General features: G+C 43.5%; 1 protein-coding gene across 7 annotated transcripts in view; it reads left to right on the top strand.

Annotated features, from left to right (window-relative positions):
• The first annotated feature begins 670 nt into the window (after positions 1–670).
• LOC110532733 (sodium channel protein type 8 subunit alpha) overlaps positions 671–21,682 on the top strand; it is a 108,964-nt gene continuing 87,952 nt past the window's right edge. For 4 of the 7 annotated variants that reach the window (XM_036988796.1, XM_036988797.1, XM_036988799.1 and 1 more), the window contains exons 1-2: positions 671–787; positions 9,823–10,155. In XM_036988796.1, coding sequence (XP_036844691.1) covers positions 9,880–10,155 — 276 coding nt within the window. In that variant the 5' untranslated portion in view covers positions 671–787; positions 9,823–9,879. Of the gene's footprint in view, positions 788–1,294; positions 1,554–9,822; positions 10,156–21,682 lie in introns of those variants that run through there. The other 3 variants (XM_036988800.1, XM_036988798.1, XM_036988795.1) reach the window with 2 other exon arrangements.

Below are 21,682 nucleotides of genomic sequence, written 5' to 3'. Positions count from 1 at the left end.
CCAATCATTGATTGATTCATTCATGTATTGTTTCAAAGCAAAGAGGTGTCGGCTTTGTGACGTAATAACAAGTTTGGTCACTTTTTTTTTTTTACTGTAGGCTGTGTGTGAGGTCACTTATCAATAACTAGGGACTGGGATAATGTTGATACCGGCTATCATAGGCTACAATATAATTTCAGATTTTGCATATAATTATTTGCAACGAATTTTAGGCCCAATTTACGCAGTGTCTCATGTCATCAATGTAGCCCACATCAGTAGTCTAATGATCACTTACAGACAGTAAAACATTATTGTATGCCAACAACTCATTAGGCTACATTGGCCACGATGTAGGTCTACAGTAGCCTAAACGGCATATCATAAATCTTACTGGAAAAATCTTACTGGAAAAAGTGGTCCACAATGGTCAGCTGATATGGCCCATTCAGTTGCTGTGCCTGTGCTGAACGCCCTACAGGCTAGTATTTTTAACTATTTCACCTCTTGTCGAGGTATTTGAACAAAAGTTAGATAACAATTCACCTCTTTATTGTGTTAACATGTACAGTAGGCCTGTTGTTGACGCACAAATGAATGGTGGTGGTGGTCACTGATTTCTTCAGTAAAATGCATTTGCCGACACTCCCTTATATTTCTGCTGAGTGTCATCAATTATGTAGCCAGGGTAGCTGCAAGCACTGAGGCAGCAGCAACAATATGGCGACAATCCTAGTTTCTCACGAATCTTTTCGACATCTGCAGTAGAACAACGCCTTTCTGGGTTCCTTGTAATGCCTATAAAGTAGGTCAATTCTTAGCTTTTTCTAAAATGGTTGCATGTTTTGATGAATTGGTTGGTTCTATAGTCTTTCAATAACTTGATAAAAATGTCGCAGAGCTGCTCTCTGACCAGCATCTTCTTTTTTTGCTTGAATTGGCTGCCTGCCTTAGCCTCAACCTGATTCCCGTTATATTTAAGCTTAATAGATATATTGCTAATATCCTTCACTGAGCTAGCCATAATATTGTTAAGACAAGTAGGAAAAATTATAAGGAGAAGAGGATGGCCACAATTTTGATAGCTTCAAAAACTCAACAATTATTATTATTTTTTTTTAATTATGATTATCAAACAACAATATATGATTTTGTGCTTAAATGTGATTTAATTTCGTGGTAGTTATGACACGCTGCAAATATTGTCCTAACGAATGTATGGTAATGAGCGTCAGTAGCCTGACGAGACCATTCTCTCCCCCGCCTTCCCCCCAAAAATGCTCATCCATCTAATCGAGCCTATTCTAACATGTTTTTTTTTTCGGAGTGTTTTCTGTGGTGCCAGAGCCTTTGAAACTATGCTGCTATCCCCCACGAGTCTTTTTCATCAACCTTTCATCTTAAAATTGATAATCAAAGCAAGAACCTTACAACCATTATAATTTCGTTGCATACACATAGCCTGGTATCGATCAGGTGGTCGCCATGGCTTTACGGGTGTGGTAGCCTACACATCTCCTTCCTTCAATTGGAGCCGAGTTTCCTGAGTCTACCATGTTGATGGCGATAAGGTAGGACTATGTATTCGAGATGGGAAATTTTGCACGGTGGGAAAATATAACAGCCTAAAAGCCTAACATAGAAAACAACCCACTGCAGCATTTCGTTGTGTTTCTTAGGCTGTGATGCGCCGCACTTTTGGGTAGGCTGGTGCTAAACGCGTACATTGCAATATCTGTGCACGATTGTTAATTTGTCGTATTATGTACAGTAAGTCTACAAACCGACTTTGTGATAAGATTGGCATCGGTAGAATGATCGATATAAAAACACATGTTTTGTTATTCATCAAAACATTCAGTGGTACTCGATTGCCGGTGTTAAGCGTATTACTCCTCCCGTGAAAATCAGATTAGATAACAACGATACACTAAACTAGTGTGCATATCTTTGTCAGGGAGATTGTTGTCATTGAGTTTGTAGTAAACAATAGTAGCCTGAAATTGATAGGGCCATCGACTGCCAGGAATATGGCAGGTTCTGGTGCAACACACTGAGATCTGCCTGCTTCGTTACAGAATATAGATTGCCATTTGCCATCATACCATGCCGCCGAATGTGTATCCTAGGCTATATTTGGAAAATGTTTGTCATTATGTGAAGTAAGGACATTTGAAGTAGCCTAAGGCCGTTTGGCCACGGGTTTACCTGTGAGACATCGTCGTTAACAGCAAGAGCTGCATGGCGCCTTCTGTATACTCTGTCTGAGATGGTTACATAAAACTGGGCCGGTGCACCGCCACCGGATGAAAGAAAATTACAGAAAATGTGTTCATTTCGTATTATGTCAAACTGTGTCCAAGCAAGAATAGAATATGAGGTATGGTTGCTATCGAAGTTATGCTGATGCATAGGCTAGCCCAATCTTACATTAGCCAGTGTGGTAACATTTACGTAGGTAAGTAAACGCTGTAGCCTAAAAAAAACATGTGCATTTTGATATTGCTTGTGTTTGTTTAATCAACGGAACATATTCCATTATCGGATTATACGACACCTGCAGCCCCATATCACTGTTAGTATTAATATAGCCTATGACTTTAGACTCATGGCCTGCATCCTAAGATCAATTTCTGCCCAAATATCTTGTCCTGTTATCATCAGCGCCCCAATACAATACTTTTTCGGAGTAAAGCAATCAAAGAAAAATAGTGTGCATGTTGATATTGCATTCCAAAGACTTTTTTTTACAAGATATTTGAGCCACTACTCTCGCTTGCCTCTCGATCTTGTGGTGCTGAAATGGACAGCGCCCGTGAGCAGCGCGAGACGAGGGAGAGAAAACTTCATTCCAATCCCTTTCCCCTTCTTTCTCTTATCTCTGATTTTAGGCTGCAATATTGTTGCTATTCTAGCCTGTTAGAAGTGTTTCGGGCTGCCTGTAAGGTTGGTTACGTTGTCAATCCCTGTATTTAGTTATATTGTGTCAATGCAAACAACACAGTTATACAACAAGCTCTACAGTGAACGAGCATTCAGTGTGAGGACAAAACACTGACATTTTATCGTTGGTTGAATTTAATATTTAATTTGAAATCGTGAGATTTATACAACGTTATTCATTGCAATATGTTAGCGGGACGTTTCGATATTTGCAGGTTTATACATGATAAATGATAGGCCCATTTTGGATGTAGGGATCATCCTCCCTGACCTTCTTGGTTCAGAGATTAGATGAACCCTCTACAGAATATGTAGGCCGTAGAATGCATAATTTGTAGTTTGTGTGAATTGTCCTTATACGAGTATACCAGACCTGTACTCTGGACAGCTTGATGACATGAGCTTGAGAGTCACAAAAAACGTTAAGAATATTGACTTCAAATATTGATGACGGGCAGTTTGTGTGTGTGTGTGTGTGTGTGTGTGTGTGTGTGTGTGTGCGCGCGTGCGTGCCTGTGAGAGAGAGAAAGAAATTGCACTTTGACTGAAGTCATATTGTAGAGAAACTTTGTATGTTGTTGAATAGTGATTGTGGTCGTGTTTAGAAATGGTATTTTGACAGATGCCCCAACATGATTATGTACTAGTGTCATGTGCAGTACCCTATTATGTGAGGGTGGTATGGGAACTGGATCTACCAGCAACGGAATTTGTGCTGTAATATTGATAATGTTTCCTTACAGTTACACATCCCATAGTCTGTTGTGGTCTGTTGCCAGGTAGGTCTCTTTTTTCCTCTGCTGGCACAGAGATTCATGACACGGCACATTTCTATACTACCACTTTACTACTGTACTATTACCATAATACTGTTGTATTTTATACATTTTGCCAAGCATGGTTAGCATGGAGTGTGATAGTGAAAAACTTGCCATTATAGAAGTAGAGGGCAAGCAACAAAAAAAAAAGATTAGATGGCAAGCATTCTAATTCTATGCTTGCCATACCTAAACAATATTAGTGTTTTATACTGCACTCTTAGAAAAAAACGGTTCTATCTAGAACCTAAAAGGGTTCTTCGGCTGTCCCCATAGGAGAACCCTTTGAATAACCTTTTTTTTCCAGGTAGAACCCTTTCCACAGAGGGTTCTATATGGAACCCAATAGGGTTCTACCCGGAACCAAGAAGGGTTTTTCTAAGAGTGTGATGGTAATGATAATATCTTTTCAGCATTCATTTTTGTTACAGTAAGAGCAGCGCCTCGCCGCTTTCTAAAGATCTAACTTAACTGAATATACAGTACCAGTCAAAAGTTTGGACACACCTACTCATTCCAGGCTTTTTCTTCATTGTTTATATTCTCTACATTGTAGAATAATAGTGAAGATGTCAAAACTATGAAATAACCCATATGGAATCATGTAATAACCAAAATATATTTTTGACTTTAGATTCTTCAAAGTAGCTTTGCACACTCTTGACATTCTCTCAACCAGTTTCACCTGGAGGGCTTTTCCAACAGTCTTGAAGGAGTTCCCACATGCTGAGCACTTGTTGGCTGCTTTTCCTTCACTCTTCGATTCAACTCATCCCAAACCATCTCAGTTGGGTTGAGGTCGGGTGATTGTGGAGGCCAGGCCATCTGATGCGGCACTCCATCACTCTCCTTCTTGGTCAAATAGCCCTTACACAGCCTGGAGGTGTGTTGGGTCATTGTCCTGTTGAAAAACAAATTATAGTCCCACTAAGCGCAAACCAGATGGAACGGCTTATTGCTGCAGAATGCTGTGGTAGCCATGCTGGTTAAGTGTGGCTTGAATTCTAAATAAATCACTGAGCGTGTAACCAGCAAAGCACCATCACACCTCCTCCTCCATGCTTCACGGTGGAAACCACACATGCAAAGATCATCCGTTCACCTACTCTGCTTCTCACAAAGACACAGCAGTTGGAACCAAAAATCTGACAGATTTCCACAGGTCTAATGTATATTGCTCGTGTTTCTTGTCCCAAACAAGTCTCTTCTTATTATTGGTGTCCTTTAGTAGTGGTTTCTTTGCAGCAATTTGACCATGAAGGCCTGATTCACACAGTCTCCTCTGAACAGTTGATGTTGAGATGTGTCTGTTACTTTAATTCTGCGAAGCATTTATCTGTAGAGATCCTTGAGAGTAGTGATGGACTGTTGTTTCTCTTTGCTTATTTGAGATGGTTGTGCCATAATATGGACTTGGTCTTTCACCAAATATGTCTATCTTCTGTATACCACCCCTACTTTGGCACAACACAAGGTAGGGGTGGTATATTGTCCATAGGGTGTGTTCATTGTCTATAGTTTATTCCTGCCCATACCATAACCCCATCGCCACCATGGGGCACACTGTTCACAATATTGATATCAGCAAACCGCTCACCCACACATCACCATACACACTGTCTGCCATCTGCTTGGTACAGTTGAAACCAGGATTCATCCATGAAGAGCACCCTTCTCCAGCGTGCCAGTGGCCATTGAAGGTGAGCATTTGCCCACTGAATCCGGTTACGACGCCAAACTGCAGTCAGATCAAGACCCTGGTGAGGACAGTGAGCACGCAGATGAGCTTTCCTGAGACGGTTTCTGACAGTTTGTGCAGAAATTCTTCTTTGTGCAAACCCACAGTTTCATCAGCTGTCCGGGTGGCTGGTCTCAGATGATCCCCAGGTGAAGAAGCAGGATGTGGAGGTTCTGGGCTGGCGTGGTTACACGTGGTCTGCGATTGTGAGGCCAGTTGGACATTCTGACAAATTTTCTAAAATATTTAGATTTAAATCATTTATTAGATACTCCTATTCTGAGCGACTTACAGTAGAGAGTGCATACTGGTCCCCCATGGGAATCGAACACCCTGGCGTTGCAAGCGTAATACTCTACCAGCTGAGCAACATAGAACTAAAACAACGTTGGAGACAGCTTATGGTAGATATATTAACATTAAACTCTCTGGCAACAGTCAGCATGCCAGTTGCACGCTCCCTCAAAACTTGAGACATCTGTGGCGTTGTGTTGTGTGACAAACTGCCTTTTATTGTCCCCAGCACAAGGTGCACCTGTGCAATGATTTTACTGTTTAATGAGCTACTTGATATGCCACACCTGTCAGGTGGATGGATTATCTTGGTGAAGGATACATGCTCAGTAACAGGGATGTAAACAAATTTGTGCACAAAATTTGAGAGAAATAAGCTTTGTGTGCCTATGGAACATTTCTGGGATCTTTTATTTCAGCTCATGAAACATGGGACCAACACTTGTTGTTGCGTTTATATTTTTTGTTCAGTATATATATTTAATTGAATGTCCTTTTCTATTACTGTTCTGTACTTTGTCTGTTCTGTACTACGTTTTATGTGGACCCCAGGAAGAGTAGCTTCTGCATGTGCAGTAGCTAATGAGGATCCTAATAAACAAAACGAAATAAACTAACATCCCAGGCCTGAATGAACCACACATTTTATGCAAGTTACGGCATCAGTATCTCCAATTGATAGAGAGCACAACTAATTGTCACAAGAATTTTCAATCCCAATGATAATAACTGACAATCAATAGCTCTGACCAATCCCCGAGATCTGTAAGACCATGGGTTTAATAATAGTCAAAGACTCAGCTTATGCAAAAAGATAGTACAGTTTATTCAGAGGACGTTCTGAAGTCCATTATACAAAGACATCAATTTTATAGCTGCGCACATACTTCCACACAAACAGTAGGTATCCTACGCACATACTTCCACACAAACAGTAGATATCCTACGCACATACATACACACGAACAGTAGGTGAGTTGTATCCACTGTTTATCACTACCAAGCCGGCAGTTCCACTCCCCCTGAGATTAGAGAAACGTTGAGAAGAACTCCCTATGCTATCATATGTTCCTCAGAGGCCTAGCCAGGTCGGTCCAAACACCGTTTTAATTGTTCTTCGGGTATTTTCCTAGGCACCCACATCGAAGTTCAAATCCTAAACTACGCCTTGCTCAGACAATCTGTGTTTTTCCACTATACAGATACATTGTTTAAACTAACTCCGACTAAAACTACACACATCATCAGATTATAATTTTATGATTCTAATCAATTTCATACAGTTATAAGGTTTCAGAGTGGAATTATTTTATCATTATCTTTCAACATATACATTATTTTATCACTAATCTACAGTTGAAGTCGGAAGTTTACATGCACCTTAGCCAAATACATTTAAACTCAGTTTTTCACAATTCCTGACATTTAATGCTAGTAAAAATTCCCTGTTTTAGGGTTAGTTAGGATCACCACTTTATGTTAAGAATGTGAAATGTCAGAATAATAGTAGAGAGAATTATTTATTTCATCACATTCCCAGTGGGTCAGAAGTTTACATACACTCAATTAGTATTTGGTAGCATTGCCTTTAAATTGTTTTACTTAGATCAAACGTTTTGTGTAGCGTTCCACAAGCTTCCCACAATAAGTTGGGTAAATTTTGGCCCATTCCTCCTGACAGAGCTGGTGTAACTGAGTCAGGTTTGTAGGCCTCCTTGCTCGCACACACTTTTTCAGTTCTGCCCATTAATTGTCTATAGGATTGAGGTCAAGGCTTTGTGATGGCCACTCCAATACCTTGACTTTGCCATTTTGCCACAACTTTGGAAGAATGCTTGGGGTCTTTGTCCATTTGGAAGACCCATTTGCGACCAAGCTTTAACTTCCTGACTGATGTGTTGAGATGTTGCTTCAATATATCCACATAATTTTCCTCCCTCATGATGTCATCTATCTTGTGAAGTGCACCAGTCCCTCCTGCAGCAAAGCACCCCCACAACATGATGCTGCCACGCCCGTGCTTCACGGTTGGGATGGTGTTCTTCGGCTTGCAAGACTCCCCCTTTTTCCTCCAATCATGACAATGGTCATTATGGCCAAACAGTTCTATTTTTGTTTCATCAAACCAGAGGACATTTTTTCAAAAAGTACAATCTTTGTCCCCATGTGCAGTTGCAAACGGTAGTCTGGCTTTATTGTGGCGGTTTTGGAGAAGTGGCTTCTTCCTTGCTGAGCGGCCTTTCAGGTTATGTCGATATAGGACTCGTTTTACTTGGGATATTGATATTTTTGTATCTGTTTCCTCCAGCATCTTCACAAGGTCCTTTGCTGCTGTTCTGGGTTTGATTTGCACTTTTTGCTCCAAAGTACATTCATCTCTAGGAGACAGAGTGCGTCTCCTTCCTGAGAGGTATGACGGCTGCGTGGTCCCATGGTGTTTATATTTGCATACTATTGTTTGTACAGATGAATGTGGTACCTTCAGGCATTTGGAAATTGCTCCCAAGGATGAACCAGACTTGTGGTGATCTACAATTTTTTTTCTGAGGTCTTGGCTGATTTCTTTTGATTTTGCCATGTCAAGCAAAGAGGCACTGAGTATGAAGGTAGGCCGTGAAATACATCCACAGGTACACCTCCAACTGACTCAAATTATGTCAATTAGCCTATTAGAAGCTTCTAAAGCCATGACATCGTTTTTTGGAATTTTCCAAGCTGTTTAAAGACACAGTCAATTTAATATATTTAAACATCTGACCCACTGGAATTGTGATACAGTGAATTCTAAGTCTCTTAAACAATTGTTGGAAAAATGACTTACGTAGATGTCCTACCGCCTTGCCAAAACGATAGTTTGTTAACAAGAAATGTGTGGAGTGGTTGAAAAACGAGTTTTAATGACTCCAACCTAAGTGTATGTTAACTTCCGACTTCAACTGTATATGAGCAATACACTAATTAGTATTTTCTTCCAATACAATATTCATGGAGCTAGCGTTATCTATTTTAACAAAATACAGGGTGTCCCCTACAGCATTTCAAGCCTTTGTCCCCAAAGCACCCTGTTTCCTACAGTCCACTACTTTTGACCAAGACCCATAGGGCTGTGTAAACTATTGTATGTAGGGAATAGGTTGCCATTTGGATTGGGACTCGTGATCTAACCTACTTGTTATATCTATCATACATGAAAGCCATTGACTCATATTTGTTCTGTCATTCTACATCTGTAGTGTGTTCTCAAAATAGCAGCATTGTTATTTGATGTTTTAGTTGGTGTTTTTAGTTTGATGATCTCACATTTTTAACCGTTATCTCTCGTTCAGTGTTAGCGTATCTGGTCCCGCCCCAAATTGCACCCTATTCCCTATATAGTGCACTGCCTTTGACCATGGCCCATAAAGCTCTGTACCGAAGTAGTGCACTATATAGGAAATAGAGTGTTATTTAGGACATATCCTGTGTTCTTTCTTCTTCTGTCAAGTACTGTACTGGTCCATTTCTGTGACGGCTCTGCTGTGAGAGAACTTGAAAGATCTTCTCTTGCTCTGAAGCTTTTCTTTACTGTAGAAAAAACAGGGAGAGAGTACTTGCGTTCAAAATGGCACCCTATATAGTATTTGTGTCAAGACTAACGGGATTCACTTTTAGTGTAACGCTAAATATTACTTCTCCAAGTCCAGTTCACACACATACATCTTGCTGTTATGATATGCATGTCTGATATTTACAAACATTTCTAAAGAATTCAAACTATTCAATATTTAATGCCTTGTATTTTCAAGAGAAATCCCAGGAGCCTCAACAATAGGACAGCCCATCTCTACACAGTCTAATCTGTTCTGATGATCATTGGGCTCTGCTTCCTCAACTCTCTTGCTCTTTTGAAGGAAACAGGCACCACTCACTCTTGTGCATATTCCCTTCAAATGCTCTTGTGATTTTTGGTTTCACCTTGATTCATCTTTTGTTGAGCACCTTCTATTACCCTTCTAACTCTGCTCTCTTGGCTCATTTGTTCTTCTTTACTCTCTCTCATTCCCCCAGAGCTGGTTTTAGTGGATGGTCCAATACTTAAAGACCAAGTAGTTACAGGATGACAACATGGCTGCTCCCCTTATGGCACCACCAGGACCTGACAGCTTTAAATATTTTACCGCGGAAACATTGGCTAACATCGAGCTCCGGATCAACGAGGAGAAGAACAAACCGCCGCCCAAACAGGACAGCAGTCACCGTGACGACGACGACGACGACAAACCCAAGCCTAATGGCGACCTGGAGGCTGGGCGGAATCTGCCCTTCATCTATGGCGACATCCCTCCTGGAATGGTGGCGACACCACTGGAGGATTTGGACCCTTTCTACCAGGCTCAGAAAGTAAGTGACAAAACACACACCTCCTCCTTATCTCTATCCTCCATCAGAGACAGACACACACACACACACACCTCCTCCTTATCTCTATCCTCCATCAGAGACAGACAGACACACACACCTCCTCCTTATCTCTATCCTCCATCAGAGACAGACAGACAGACACACACACCTCCTCCTTATCTCTATCCTCCATCAGAGACAGACAGACACACACACACACACACACACCTCCTCCTTATCTCTATCCTCCATCAGAGACAGACAGACACACACACACACACACACCTCCTCCTTATCTCTATCCTCCATCAGAGACAGACAGACACACACACACGCCTCCTCCTTATCTCTATCCTCCATCAGAGACAGACAGACACACACACACACCTCCTCCTTATCTCTATCCTCCATCAGAGACAGACAGACACACACACACACACACACGCCTCCTCCTTATCTCTATCCTCCATCAGAGACAGACAGACACACACACACACACACACACACACACACACACCTCCTCCTTATCTCTATCCTCCATCAGAGACAGACAGACAGACACACACACACACACACACCTCCTCCTTATCTCTATCCTCCATCAGAGACAGACAGACAGACACACACACACACACACACCTCCTCCTTATCTCTATCCTCCATCAGAGACAGACAGACACACACACACACACACACACGCCTCCTCCTTATCTCTATCCTCCATCAGAGACAGACAGACACACACACACACACACACGCCTCCTCCTTATCTCTATCCTCCATCAGAGACAGACAGACACACACACACACACACACCTCCTCCTTATCTCTATCCTCCATCAGAGACAGACAGACACACACACACACACACACACCTCCTCCTTATCTCTATCCTCCATCAGAGACAGACAGACAGACACACACACACACACGCCTCCTCCTTATCTCTATCCTCCATCAGAGACAGACAGACACACACACACACACACACACCTCCTCCTTATCTCTATCCTCCATCAGAGACAGACAGACACACACACACACACACACCTCCTCCTTATCTCTATCCTCCATCAGAGACAGACAGACACACACACACACACACACCTCCTCCTTATCTCTATCCTCCATCAGAGACAGACAGACACACACACACACACACACACACATCCTTGGCCTTGCTTTGTCTCAACACCTTACATCACAGATATAGTAAGAGGAATAAGTGATGTCATGTGACTAAGATTGTATTACTGTTTTTTTTACAATCACTTTGGCACTAATTTCAGAACCTTGTGGTCATTTTTCAATGTTCAAAACATTGCATTGTGCATTCATATCTTTAAAATAAACCTTGTACTTGCAGAATTGTTGGTTCAAATAACTAATTTATCATGAAATACCATAGGAAAATGTATTTAGATCACCCACGCACAAGATACCGATAGTTTCACTGTGTAGTTGTTCATACAACCATTAAATATTATAGTACAAAATATGTGATACATGTTTCAATATGGTACTACATGTAAATACATAACTGTAAAAGGACTAGTAGAGAGAATACTACAGACACATTGACAAAACATGAAATGTATTAATGAAATACATTAAAATCACAACAGGTTTCTTTTAATCAAAGTAAAAACAAAAGACAAAAACTACAGTAAAACATCAACTGCAGTGTTCCTCACCTGGCTTACTGTAAAAAGCAAAACAAAGGATTGATTACTGTACTTCTATATTTCCATCAACCCTGTCTTGTGGATTTGGCCACAGGTTCTCATCCACATCACAATGGATGTTTTCATTAGCCAAACATCTTGGGAAGAATCTTCGGGCATGGCGAATCCAGGCCTGACACTGGTCTGCTGATGTCATTGCATGGTGAATCCAGGCCTGACACTGGTCTGCTGTGATGTCATTGCATGCGTCATCCATAGCCTGGAGAAGGGCGGCTTGTTTGTGAGGGCAGATATCATATACCTTCCACCTCCATGTGGAGAAAAATTCCTCAATCAGGTTAAGGAAAGGAGAGTATGGGGGTAAGTACAGGGTGGTAAATTGTGGATGAGCCTGAAAACATGCTTGCACCATTTGAGCATGGTGGAACCTGACATTATCCCACACAATGACATAGGTCACATCATCAGCTCTACAGACCTTCAGCTCTTCAAGGAAGGTTACAGGGAGAGATGCATTATATGATCCAATACGAGGTCCGTGTCCCACCACACTATCTTCCAATATAGCCGCACACATGGTGATGTAGGCCCCACGTTGTCCAGATACTTGGATGGTTGGCTCTCCTCCTTGTCTTGGCCAGGTTGAAGCCTGCCTCATCCAAGAATAGGAATTTGTGATGGTTTTCGTCAGCATCCAGCTCCATCACCCTCTAAAAATACATTTTGGAAAGAGAATTACTGATTACAATGATGTAGAATTTTGGGGAAATGTTTCACAACAGGCATCTTGCTTCACTCTGTCAGCATTTCCTTCAAAAGGCACACGGTATAGCTGTTTTTCTTTCTAAAGGCACACGGTATAGCTGTTTCTCTTTCAAAAGGCACAGGGTATAGCTGTTTCTCTTTCAAAAGGCACACGGTATAGCTGTTTCTCTTTCAAAAGGCACAGGGTATAGCTGTTTCTCTTTCTAAAGGCACACAGTATAGCTGTTTCTCTTTCAAAAGGCACAGGGTATAGCTGTTTCTCTTTCAAAAGGCACAGGGTATAGCTGTTTCTCTTTCTAAAGGCACACGGTATAGCTGTTTCTCTTTCTAAAGGCACAGGGTATAGCTGTTTCTCTTTCTAAAGGCACACGGTATAGCTGTTTCTCTTTCTAAAGGCACACGGTATAGCTGTTTCTCTTTCAAAAGGCACACGGTATAGCTGTTTCTCTTTCTAAAGGCACACGGTATAGCTGTTTTTCTTTCTAAAGGCACACAGTATAGCTGTTTCTCTTTCTAAAGGCACACGGTATAGCTGTTTCTCTTTCAAAAGGCACAGGGTATAGCTGTTTCTCTTTCTAAAGGCACAGGGTATAGCTGTTTCTCTTTCAAAAGGCACACGGTATAGCTGTTTCTCTTTCAAAAGGCACAGGGTATAGCTGTTTCTCTTTCTAAAGGCACAGGGTATAGCTGTTTCTCTTTCTAAAGGCACAGGGTATAGCTGTTTCTCTTTCAAAAGGCACACGGTATAGCTGTTTCTCTTTCTAAAGGCACAGGGTATAGCTGTTTCTCTTTCTAAAGGCACACGGTATAGCTGTTTTAGAGACACCTGGTGCCTATTCAGCATGCGTAAAATAGTCAGCAAACTGATGGCTTTCACATTGTTGAACATGTCATCATTGTCCAAGATGTGCTGCCGAATTTCTGTAAGGTGAATATCATTTCTGGCCCGAACCAAATTGACCACAGCCCGCTCTTGTTGGTTAGTCAGAATTTTGCCTCTGCCTCCCCTATTTGGCCTAGTCTCAATTATTCAGGGAAAATGACAGTAAGAACACGTTTAGTCACATCACCTATTCTGTGGTACACATTGGCATGCAGTATACAGTCATTTAACAATTGAGAGTAGCCTAATGTTTAGTGCATGCTGAAGACTTATCGGTTCTCATTGCGGAAAGTTGATCTTCTGAGGTTTGGTTGAATCATTGTAGCTGCATCAGTCATTGTCATGCCATGATTTACAACTATTGCTCAGATTTCATTGGACACTCTTTGCTGTTGCTGCTGCAGTCTTGGTTCTTGGCCTTGTCCTCTACCACGTTCTCCCACACCTCTCAGACGAGGCCCACAACCACCTCTCAGAAGGGGTGCTTGTCCCCTGCCTTTCCTTTCACCACCACGTCTTCCTCGTCTTCCTCGTCTTCCTCCTCCCACTGCTTGACCTCTATTGTGACCTGGATCACCTGCCCGCTCCATGTTATCGCTATGTTGTTGTAGGGGGATACCACTCATTTCACTATATACACTCGTACCACAATGTGAAATCAAATCATCAGTAACGAGTTGGTAGTATTGGAAAAGCAATTACAAGGGCTTGCATACACTCACTGGCCACTTTATTAAGTACACCTGCGTTATAACGCAAATAGCCTGCTCCTTCAAACAGCGAATCATGTGGCTGCCTGCAACTCAATATAAAGAGTATATAGAGTAGAGCGATTTAGTTGTTGTTCGACCAAACATTAGAACAGGCAAGATGCGCAAGGTGCCTCACATTGTGGTTCCAGCATCTCAAAAACAGCTGCCCTCCTGGGATTTTTACACACTACAGTCTCTAGAGTTTACAGAGAATGGTACGATAAACAAAACACATTCAGTGAGTGTCAGTTTAAAACAGTCATTTAAAACAGTGGTGTGCAGAAGGGCATATCTTAACCTCATTCATAGTGTATGTCACTGTTTGTCATAGGATTTTTCACACAGGGCGCCGTCCTGTCGCCGTGGGGGCCTTTTAGACATTTTGGGGCAATATTATAGTATACCCACTTCTCCAGGTACCACTACACCACTGTTCATAGCCAGGGGTGAATGTAAGGCGGAATGGTCCGGTACGGCGTCCCGGCAAAATAAATAGTGGGGCCCATACTGGTAAAACATGAACCTATCACAATAATGAAACCAAAATGTCAAGAAAACTGTGAGCTACTAGACCATTATTTATCATTACTGCATGTCAGAGGCATGACAAAGACTCCAAAATGCGATATGGTTCAACGAGAACACAGACATTTTTCCAAGGCAGAGATGATTGGCCGAAACCGAGACAGTGGAGGCATTCATTCTGGCCTAATGACAATCTCCAAATGTCATTAGACTTTTTGGTGTTTTGTGTAACAGTGTCTTTCCATTCACCACTGTTTGGAGGCTGGTAATATGTTGAGAGTGGATGAACGTGTGTGGGTAACATAGTAAAAGGAGCCATTTGAAGTGATTGACAATCATATGAAAACATAATGACTGGTTGCGTTTATGCCACAAGAAAAAGTCATGCATTTTAAAAGTGACATTTTTGTTGTTGTTTATGACTAGGCCCGCAGAGATGCTATTGAATTAATAGCGATTTTAAATCTAATTCTATGATTAGGCCCCACGGCCGGCTCACCCATTAGGCAATATTAGGCAGCCGTTTGACAAGGGCAGCATTTTCCGAGCTAAACTAACCAAGACGAACCTCCAACAATACATACCTCACATTATTCTGCCCCAAAACAATGATAACTTCTCTCACTCAGTGGCATCAGGGCTATACAGATGAGCGCTGATGCCGCTCTATGATAAGCAGTGCCTAGCTTGTCCATGCCCAGCGCTCCACCAACACTCCACCAACACTAGATTACAGACTGAGTAGTGCAGTCTGTGTAGAGTACAGGCTGAGTAGTGCAGTCTGTGTAGAGTACAGACTGAGTAGTGCAGTCTGTGTAGAGTACAGGCTGAGTAGTGCAGTCTGTGTAGAGTACAGGCTGAGTAGTGCAGTCTGTGTAGAGTACAGGCTGAGTAGTACAGTCTGTGTAGAGTACAGACTGAGTAGTGCAGTCTGTGTAGAGTACTGGCTGAGTAGTGCAGTCTGTGTAGAGTACAGGCTGAGTAGTGCAGTCTGTGTAGAGTACGGGCCGAGTAGTGCAGTCTGTGTAGAGTACGGGCTGAGTAGTACAGTCTGTGTAGAGTACAGGCTGAGTAGTGCAGTCTGTGTAGAGTACAGGCTGAGTAGTGCAGTCTGTGTAGAGTACAGGCTGAGTAGTGCAGTCTGTGTAGAGTACAGTCTGTGTAGAGTACAGGCTGAGTAGTGCAGTCTGTGTAGAGTACAGGCTGAGTAGTGTAGTCTGTGTAGAGTACGGGCTGAGTAGTGCAGTCTGTGTAGAGTACAGGCTGAGTAGTGCAGTCTGTGTAGAGTACAGTCTGTGTAGAGTACAGGCTGAGTAGTGCAGTCTGTGTAGAGTACGGGCTGAGTAGTGCAGTCTGTGTAGAGTACGGGCTGAGTAGTGCAGTCTGTGTAGAGTACAGGCTGAGTAGTGCAGTCTGTGTAGAGTACAGGCTGAGTAGTGCAGTCTGTGTAGAGTACGGGCTGAGTAGTGCAGTCTGTGTAGAGTACGGGATGAGTAGTGCAGACTGTGTAGAGTACAGGCTGAGTAGTGCAGACTGTGTAGAGTACAGGCTGAGTAGTGCAGTCTGTGTAGAGTACGGGCTGAGTAGTGCAGTCTGTGTAGAGTACAGGCTGAGTAGTGCAGTCTGTGTAGAGTACAGGCTGAGTAGTGCAGTCTGTGTAGAGTACAGGCTGAGTAGTACAGTCTGTGTAGAGTACAGACTGAGTAGTGCAGTCTGTGTAGAGTACTGGCTGAGTAGTGCAGTCTGTGTAGAGTACAGGCTGAGTAGTGCAGTCTGTGTAGAGTACGGGCCGAGTAGTGCAGTCTGTGTAGAGTACGGGCTGAGTAGTACAGTCTGTGTAGAGTACAGGCTGAGTAGTGCAGTCTGTGTAGAGTACAGGCTGAGTAGTGCAGTCTGTGTAGAGTACAGGCTGAGTAGTGCAGTCTGTGTAGAGTACAGTCTGTGTAGAGTACAGGCTGAGTAGTGCAGTCTGTGTAGAGTACAGGCTGAGTAGTGTAGTCTGTGTAGAGTACGGGCTGAGTAGTGCAGTCTGTGTAGAGTACAGGCTGAGTAGTGCAGTCTGTGTAGAGTACAGTCTGTGTAGAGTACAGGCTGAGTAGTGCAGTCTGTGTAGAGTACGGGCTGAGTAGTGCAGTCTGTGTAGAGTACGGGCTGAGTAGTGCAGTCTGTGTAGAGTACAGGCTGAGTAGTGCAGTCTGTGTAGAGTACAGGCTGAGTAGTGCAGTCTGTGTAGAGTACGGGCTGAGTAGTGCAGTCTGTGTAGAGTACGGGATGAGTAGTGCAGACTGTGTAGAGTACAGGCTGAGTAGTGCAGACTGTGTAGAGTACAGGCTGAGTAGTGCAGTCTGTGTAGAGTACGGGCTGAGTAGTGCAGTCTGTGTAGAGTACGGGCTGAGTAGTGCAGTCTGTGTAGAGTACGGGCCGAGTAGTGCAGTCTGTGTAGAGTACAGACTGAGTAGTGCAGTCTGTGTAGAGTACGGGCTGAGTAGTGTAGACTGTGTAGAGTACGGGCTGAGTAGTGCAGTCTGTGTAGAGTACAGGCTGAGTAGTGCAGTCTGTGTAGAGTACAGACTGAGTAGTGCAGTCTGTGTAGAGTACAGGCTGAGTAGTGCAGTCTGTGTAGAGTACAGGCTGAGTAGTACAGTCTGTGTAGAGTACAGGCTGAGTAGTGCAGACTGTGTAGAGTACAGGCTGAGTAGTGCAGTCTGTGTAGAGTACAGGCTGAGTAGTGCAGTCTGTGTAGAGTACAGGCTGAGTAGTGCAGACTGTGTAGAGTACAGGCTGAGTAGTGCAGTCTGTGTAGAGTACAGGCTGAGTAGTGCAGTCTGTGTAGAGTACAGGCTGAGTAGTGCAGACTGTGTAGAGTACGGGCTGAGTAGTACAGTCTGTGTAGAGTACGGGATGAGTAGTGCAGACTGTGTAGAGTACAGGCTGAGTAGTGCAGTCTGTGTAGAGTACAGGCTGAGTAGTGCAGTCTGTGTAGAGTACAGGCTGAGTAGTGCAGACTGTGTAGAGTACAGGCTGAGTAGTGCAGTCTGTGTAGAGTACGGGCCGAGTAGTGCAGTCTGTGTAGAGTACGGGCTGAGTAGTACAGTCTGTGTAGAGTACAGGCTGAGTAGTGCAGTCTGTGTAGAGTACAGGCTGAGTAGTGCAGTCTGTGTAGAGTACAGGCTGAGTAGTGCAGTCTGTGTAGAGTACAGTCTGTGTAGAGTACAGGCTGAGTAGTACAGTCTGTGTAGAGTACAGGCTGAGTAGTGCAGACTGTGTAGAGTACAGGCTGAGTAGTGCAGTCTGTGTAGAGTACAGGCTGAGTAGTGCAGTCTTTGTAGAGTACAGGCTGAGTAGTGCAGACTGTGTAGAGTACAGGCTGAGTAGTGCAGACTGTGTAGAGTACAGGCTGAGTAGTGCAGTCTGTGTAGAGTACAGGCTGAGTAGTGCAGTCTGTGTAGAGTACGGGCTGAGTAGTGCAGTCTGTGTAGAGTATGGGCTGAGTAGTGCAGTCTGTGTAGAGTACAGGCTGAGTAGTGCAGTCTGTGTAGAGTACAGTCTGTGTAGAGTATGGGCTGAGTAGTGCAGTCTGTGTAGAGTACAGGCTGAGCAGTGCAGTCTGTGTAGAGTACAGTCTGAGTAGTGCAGTCTGTGTAGAGTACGGGCCGAGTAGTGCAGTCTGTGTAGAGTACAGTCTGTGTAGAGTACAGTCTGAGTAGAGTACAGGCTGAGTAGTACAGTCTGTGTAGAGTACAGTCTGTGTAAAGTACAGGCTGAGTAGTGCAGTCTGTGTAGAGTACAGTCTGTGTAGAGTACAGTCTGTGTAGAGTACTGTCTGTGTAGAGTACTGTCTGTGTAGAGTACAGTCTGTGTAGAGTACAGTCTGTGTAGAGTACAGTCTGTGTAGAGTACAGGCTGAGTAGTACAGTCTGTGTAGAGTATAGTCTGTGTAGAGTACAGTCTGTATAGAGTATAGTCTGTGTAGAGTACAGTCTGTGTAGAGTACGGGCTGAGCAGTACAGTCTGTGTAGAGTACAGTCTGTGTAGAGTACAGTCTGTGTAGAGTACGGGCTGAGCAGTACAGTCTGTGTAGAGTACAGTCTGTGTAGAGTTCGGGCTGAGCAGTGCAGTCTGTGTAGAGTACAGTCTGTGTAGAGTACAGTCTGTGTAGAGTACGGGCTGAGCAGTGCAGTCTGTGTAGAGTACAGTCTGTGTAGAGTACAGTCTGTGTAGAGTACGGGCTGAGCAGTACAGTCTGTGTAGAGTACAGTCTGTGTAGAGTTCGGGCTGAGCAGTGCAGTCTGTGTAGAGTGCAGTCTGTGTCGAGTACAGTCTGTGTTGAGTACAGTCTGTGTAGAGTACAGTCTGTGTAGAGTTCGGGCTGAGCAGTGCAGTCTGTGTAGAGTACAGTCTGTGTAGAGTACAGTCTGTGTAGAGTACGGGCTGAGCAGTACAGTCTGTGTAGAGTACAGTCTGTGTAGAGTTCGGGCTGAGCAGTGCAGTCTGTGTAGAGTGCAGTCTGTGTAGAGTACAGTCTGTGTTGAGTACAGTCTGTGTAGAGTACATTCTGTGTAGAGTACGGTCTGTGTAGAGTACAGTCTGTGTAGAGTACGGGCTGAGCAGTACAGTTTGTGTAGAGTACGGTCTGTGTAGAGTACAGTCTGTGTAGAGTACGGTCTGTGTAGAGTACAGTCTGTGTAGAGTACGGGCTGAGCAGTACAGTCTGTGTAGAGTACGGTCTGTGTAGAGTACAGTCTGTGTAGAGTACGGACTGAGCAGTACAGTCTGTGTAGAGTACGGTCTGTGTAGAGTACAGTCTGTGTAGAGTACGGTCTGTGTAGAGTACAGTCTGTGTTGAGTACAGTCTGTGTAGAGTACGGTCTGTGTAGAGTACAGTCTGTGTAGACTACAGGCTGAGTAGTGCAGTCTGTGTAGAGTACAGTCTGTGTAGAGTATAGTCTGTGTAGAGTACAGTCTGTGTAGAGTACAGTCTGTGTAGAGTACAGTCTGTGTAGAGTACAGTCTGTAGAGTACAGTCTGTGTAGAGTACGGTCTGTGTAGAGTACAGTCTGTGTAGAGTACGGTCTGTGTAGAGTACGGTCTGTGTAGAGTACGGTCTGTGTAGAGTACGGTCTGTATAGAGTACAGGCTGAGTAGAGTACAGTCTGTGTAGAGTACGGTCTGTGTAGAGTACAGTCTGTGTAGAGTACAGTCTGTGTAGAGTACAGTCTGTGTAGAGTACGGTCTGTATAGAGTACAGGCTGAGTAGAGTACAGTCTGTGTAGAGTACGGTCTGTGTAGAGTACAGTCTGTGTAGAGTACAGTCTGTGTAGAGTACAGTCTGTGTAGAGTACAGGCTGAGTAGTACAGTCTGTGTAGAGTACAGTCTGTGTAGAGTACGGTCTGTGTAGAGTACAGTCTGTGTAGAGTACAGTCTGTGTAGAGTACAGTCTGTGTAGAGTATAGTCTGAGTAGTACAGTCTGTGTAGAGTACAGTCTGTGTAGAGTATAGTCTGAGTAGTGCAGTCTGTGTAGAGTACAGTCTGTGTAGAGTATAGTCTGAGTAGTGCAGTCTGTGTAGAGTACAGTCTGTGTAGAGTACAGTCTGTGTAGAGTACGGGCTGAGCAGTGCGTGTCAATTCAATAGAATCCTACTCCGACGCGTTCTGCCTACAACAACATCTCTTACTCCTTTGAACAGAGAAAGTGAAATATTCCTGGATATTAAAAAAGACCCAAGCCGGTAATAATAACATCAACGCTAGCCTAAAGATACACTTTCCTACTCATTCATTACTGCTGCAGTGTTTGTTGTAGCGCTGTGTGGAAGTAGGGAGAACACACATTTTATGTCTTATAAAAGTGTTGAATACAAAGTGTTGACAGTGCTGAGTAAGAACTTAAACATGAACTCACTCATAAAAACAGCAGCTCTTTACTGTATTCGTTGCCAGTCTCTCTCTAGTTATGGTTTTAAACGTTTAGAAACAGTATAAACTTTGTTGTAGCTTTCTTTTACGTCTTTACTGCAGATACGGTAGTCTGAGCCATCTGATTGACCAGCGGTAGGCCCATGGTGCACTTGATTTGCTCTCTGGGCCCGCCGGGAAGACACAGTATGTACTTTCGGATACAAGAAATGGTTCAAAATGGCAACAGTTGGCCTGCCCTGCACGCAGGGCATCTGAAATCAGGTGCACCTACTGCCAACAGCCCAAGACAAATAAGAAAAAATAAGAACACAAGGTTGAATATTTTAAATTTTTTACAGAAATGTTTGGCGATCGACTAGGAATGCCTTGGAGATCGATCAGTTGTTCACGATTGACCGGTTGGTGACCACTGCTCTAGAAAGTTGAGTGAAGTTTAATCTTGTGCTTCTCTCTGTGGGCTGATATTTCTGCAAGTCCCGGGGAGCTGCACTGCAGTCTCGGTACGCACGCAGCTTAGAGGGAAGATTGGCCGGAAGAAGAATTTACAGTCAACTTTCCTGACAGTTCTTGACAATGTTGACACTATTTACCAGAATGCAGCAGCCACTGCTGTTAAACCATTTGATGCTGTCTACCATAGTTTTATTACAGGTGACAAATATTTTGTATTTTATTTTTGTTGGTACCTTCTACCCCTTTTTCTCCCCAATTTCGTGATATCCAATTGGTAGTTACAGTCTTGTCCCATCGCTGCAAATCCCGTACGGAGTCGGGAGAGGGGAAGGTCGAGAGTCATGCGTCCTCCGAATCACGAACCTGCCAAGCCGCACTGCTTCTTGACACACTGCTCGCTTAACCAATGTGTCGGTAGTTACACTGTACAACTGGCAACCAAAGTCAGAGTGCATGCCTGCCCGCCACAAGGAGTCGCTATAACCCGATGGGACAAGGACATCCCCGCCAGCCAAACCCTTCCCTAACCCGGACAACGCTGGG

The sequence above is a fragment of the Oncorhynchus mykiss genome, chromosome 9, assembly GCF_013265735.2.
Source record: "Oncorhynchus mykiss isolate Arlee chromosome 9, USDA_OmykA_1.1, whole genome shotgun sequence".
NCBI lineage: Eukaryota > Metazoa > Chordata > Actinopteri > Salmoniformes > Salmonidae > Oncorhynchus > Oncorhynchus mykiss.
Note: the sequence above shows the minus strand (reverse complement) of the source record. Positions and strands in the feature narration are given on the sequence as shown.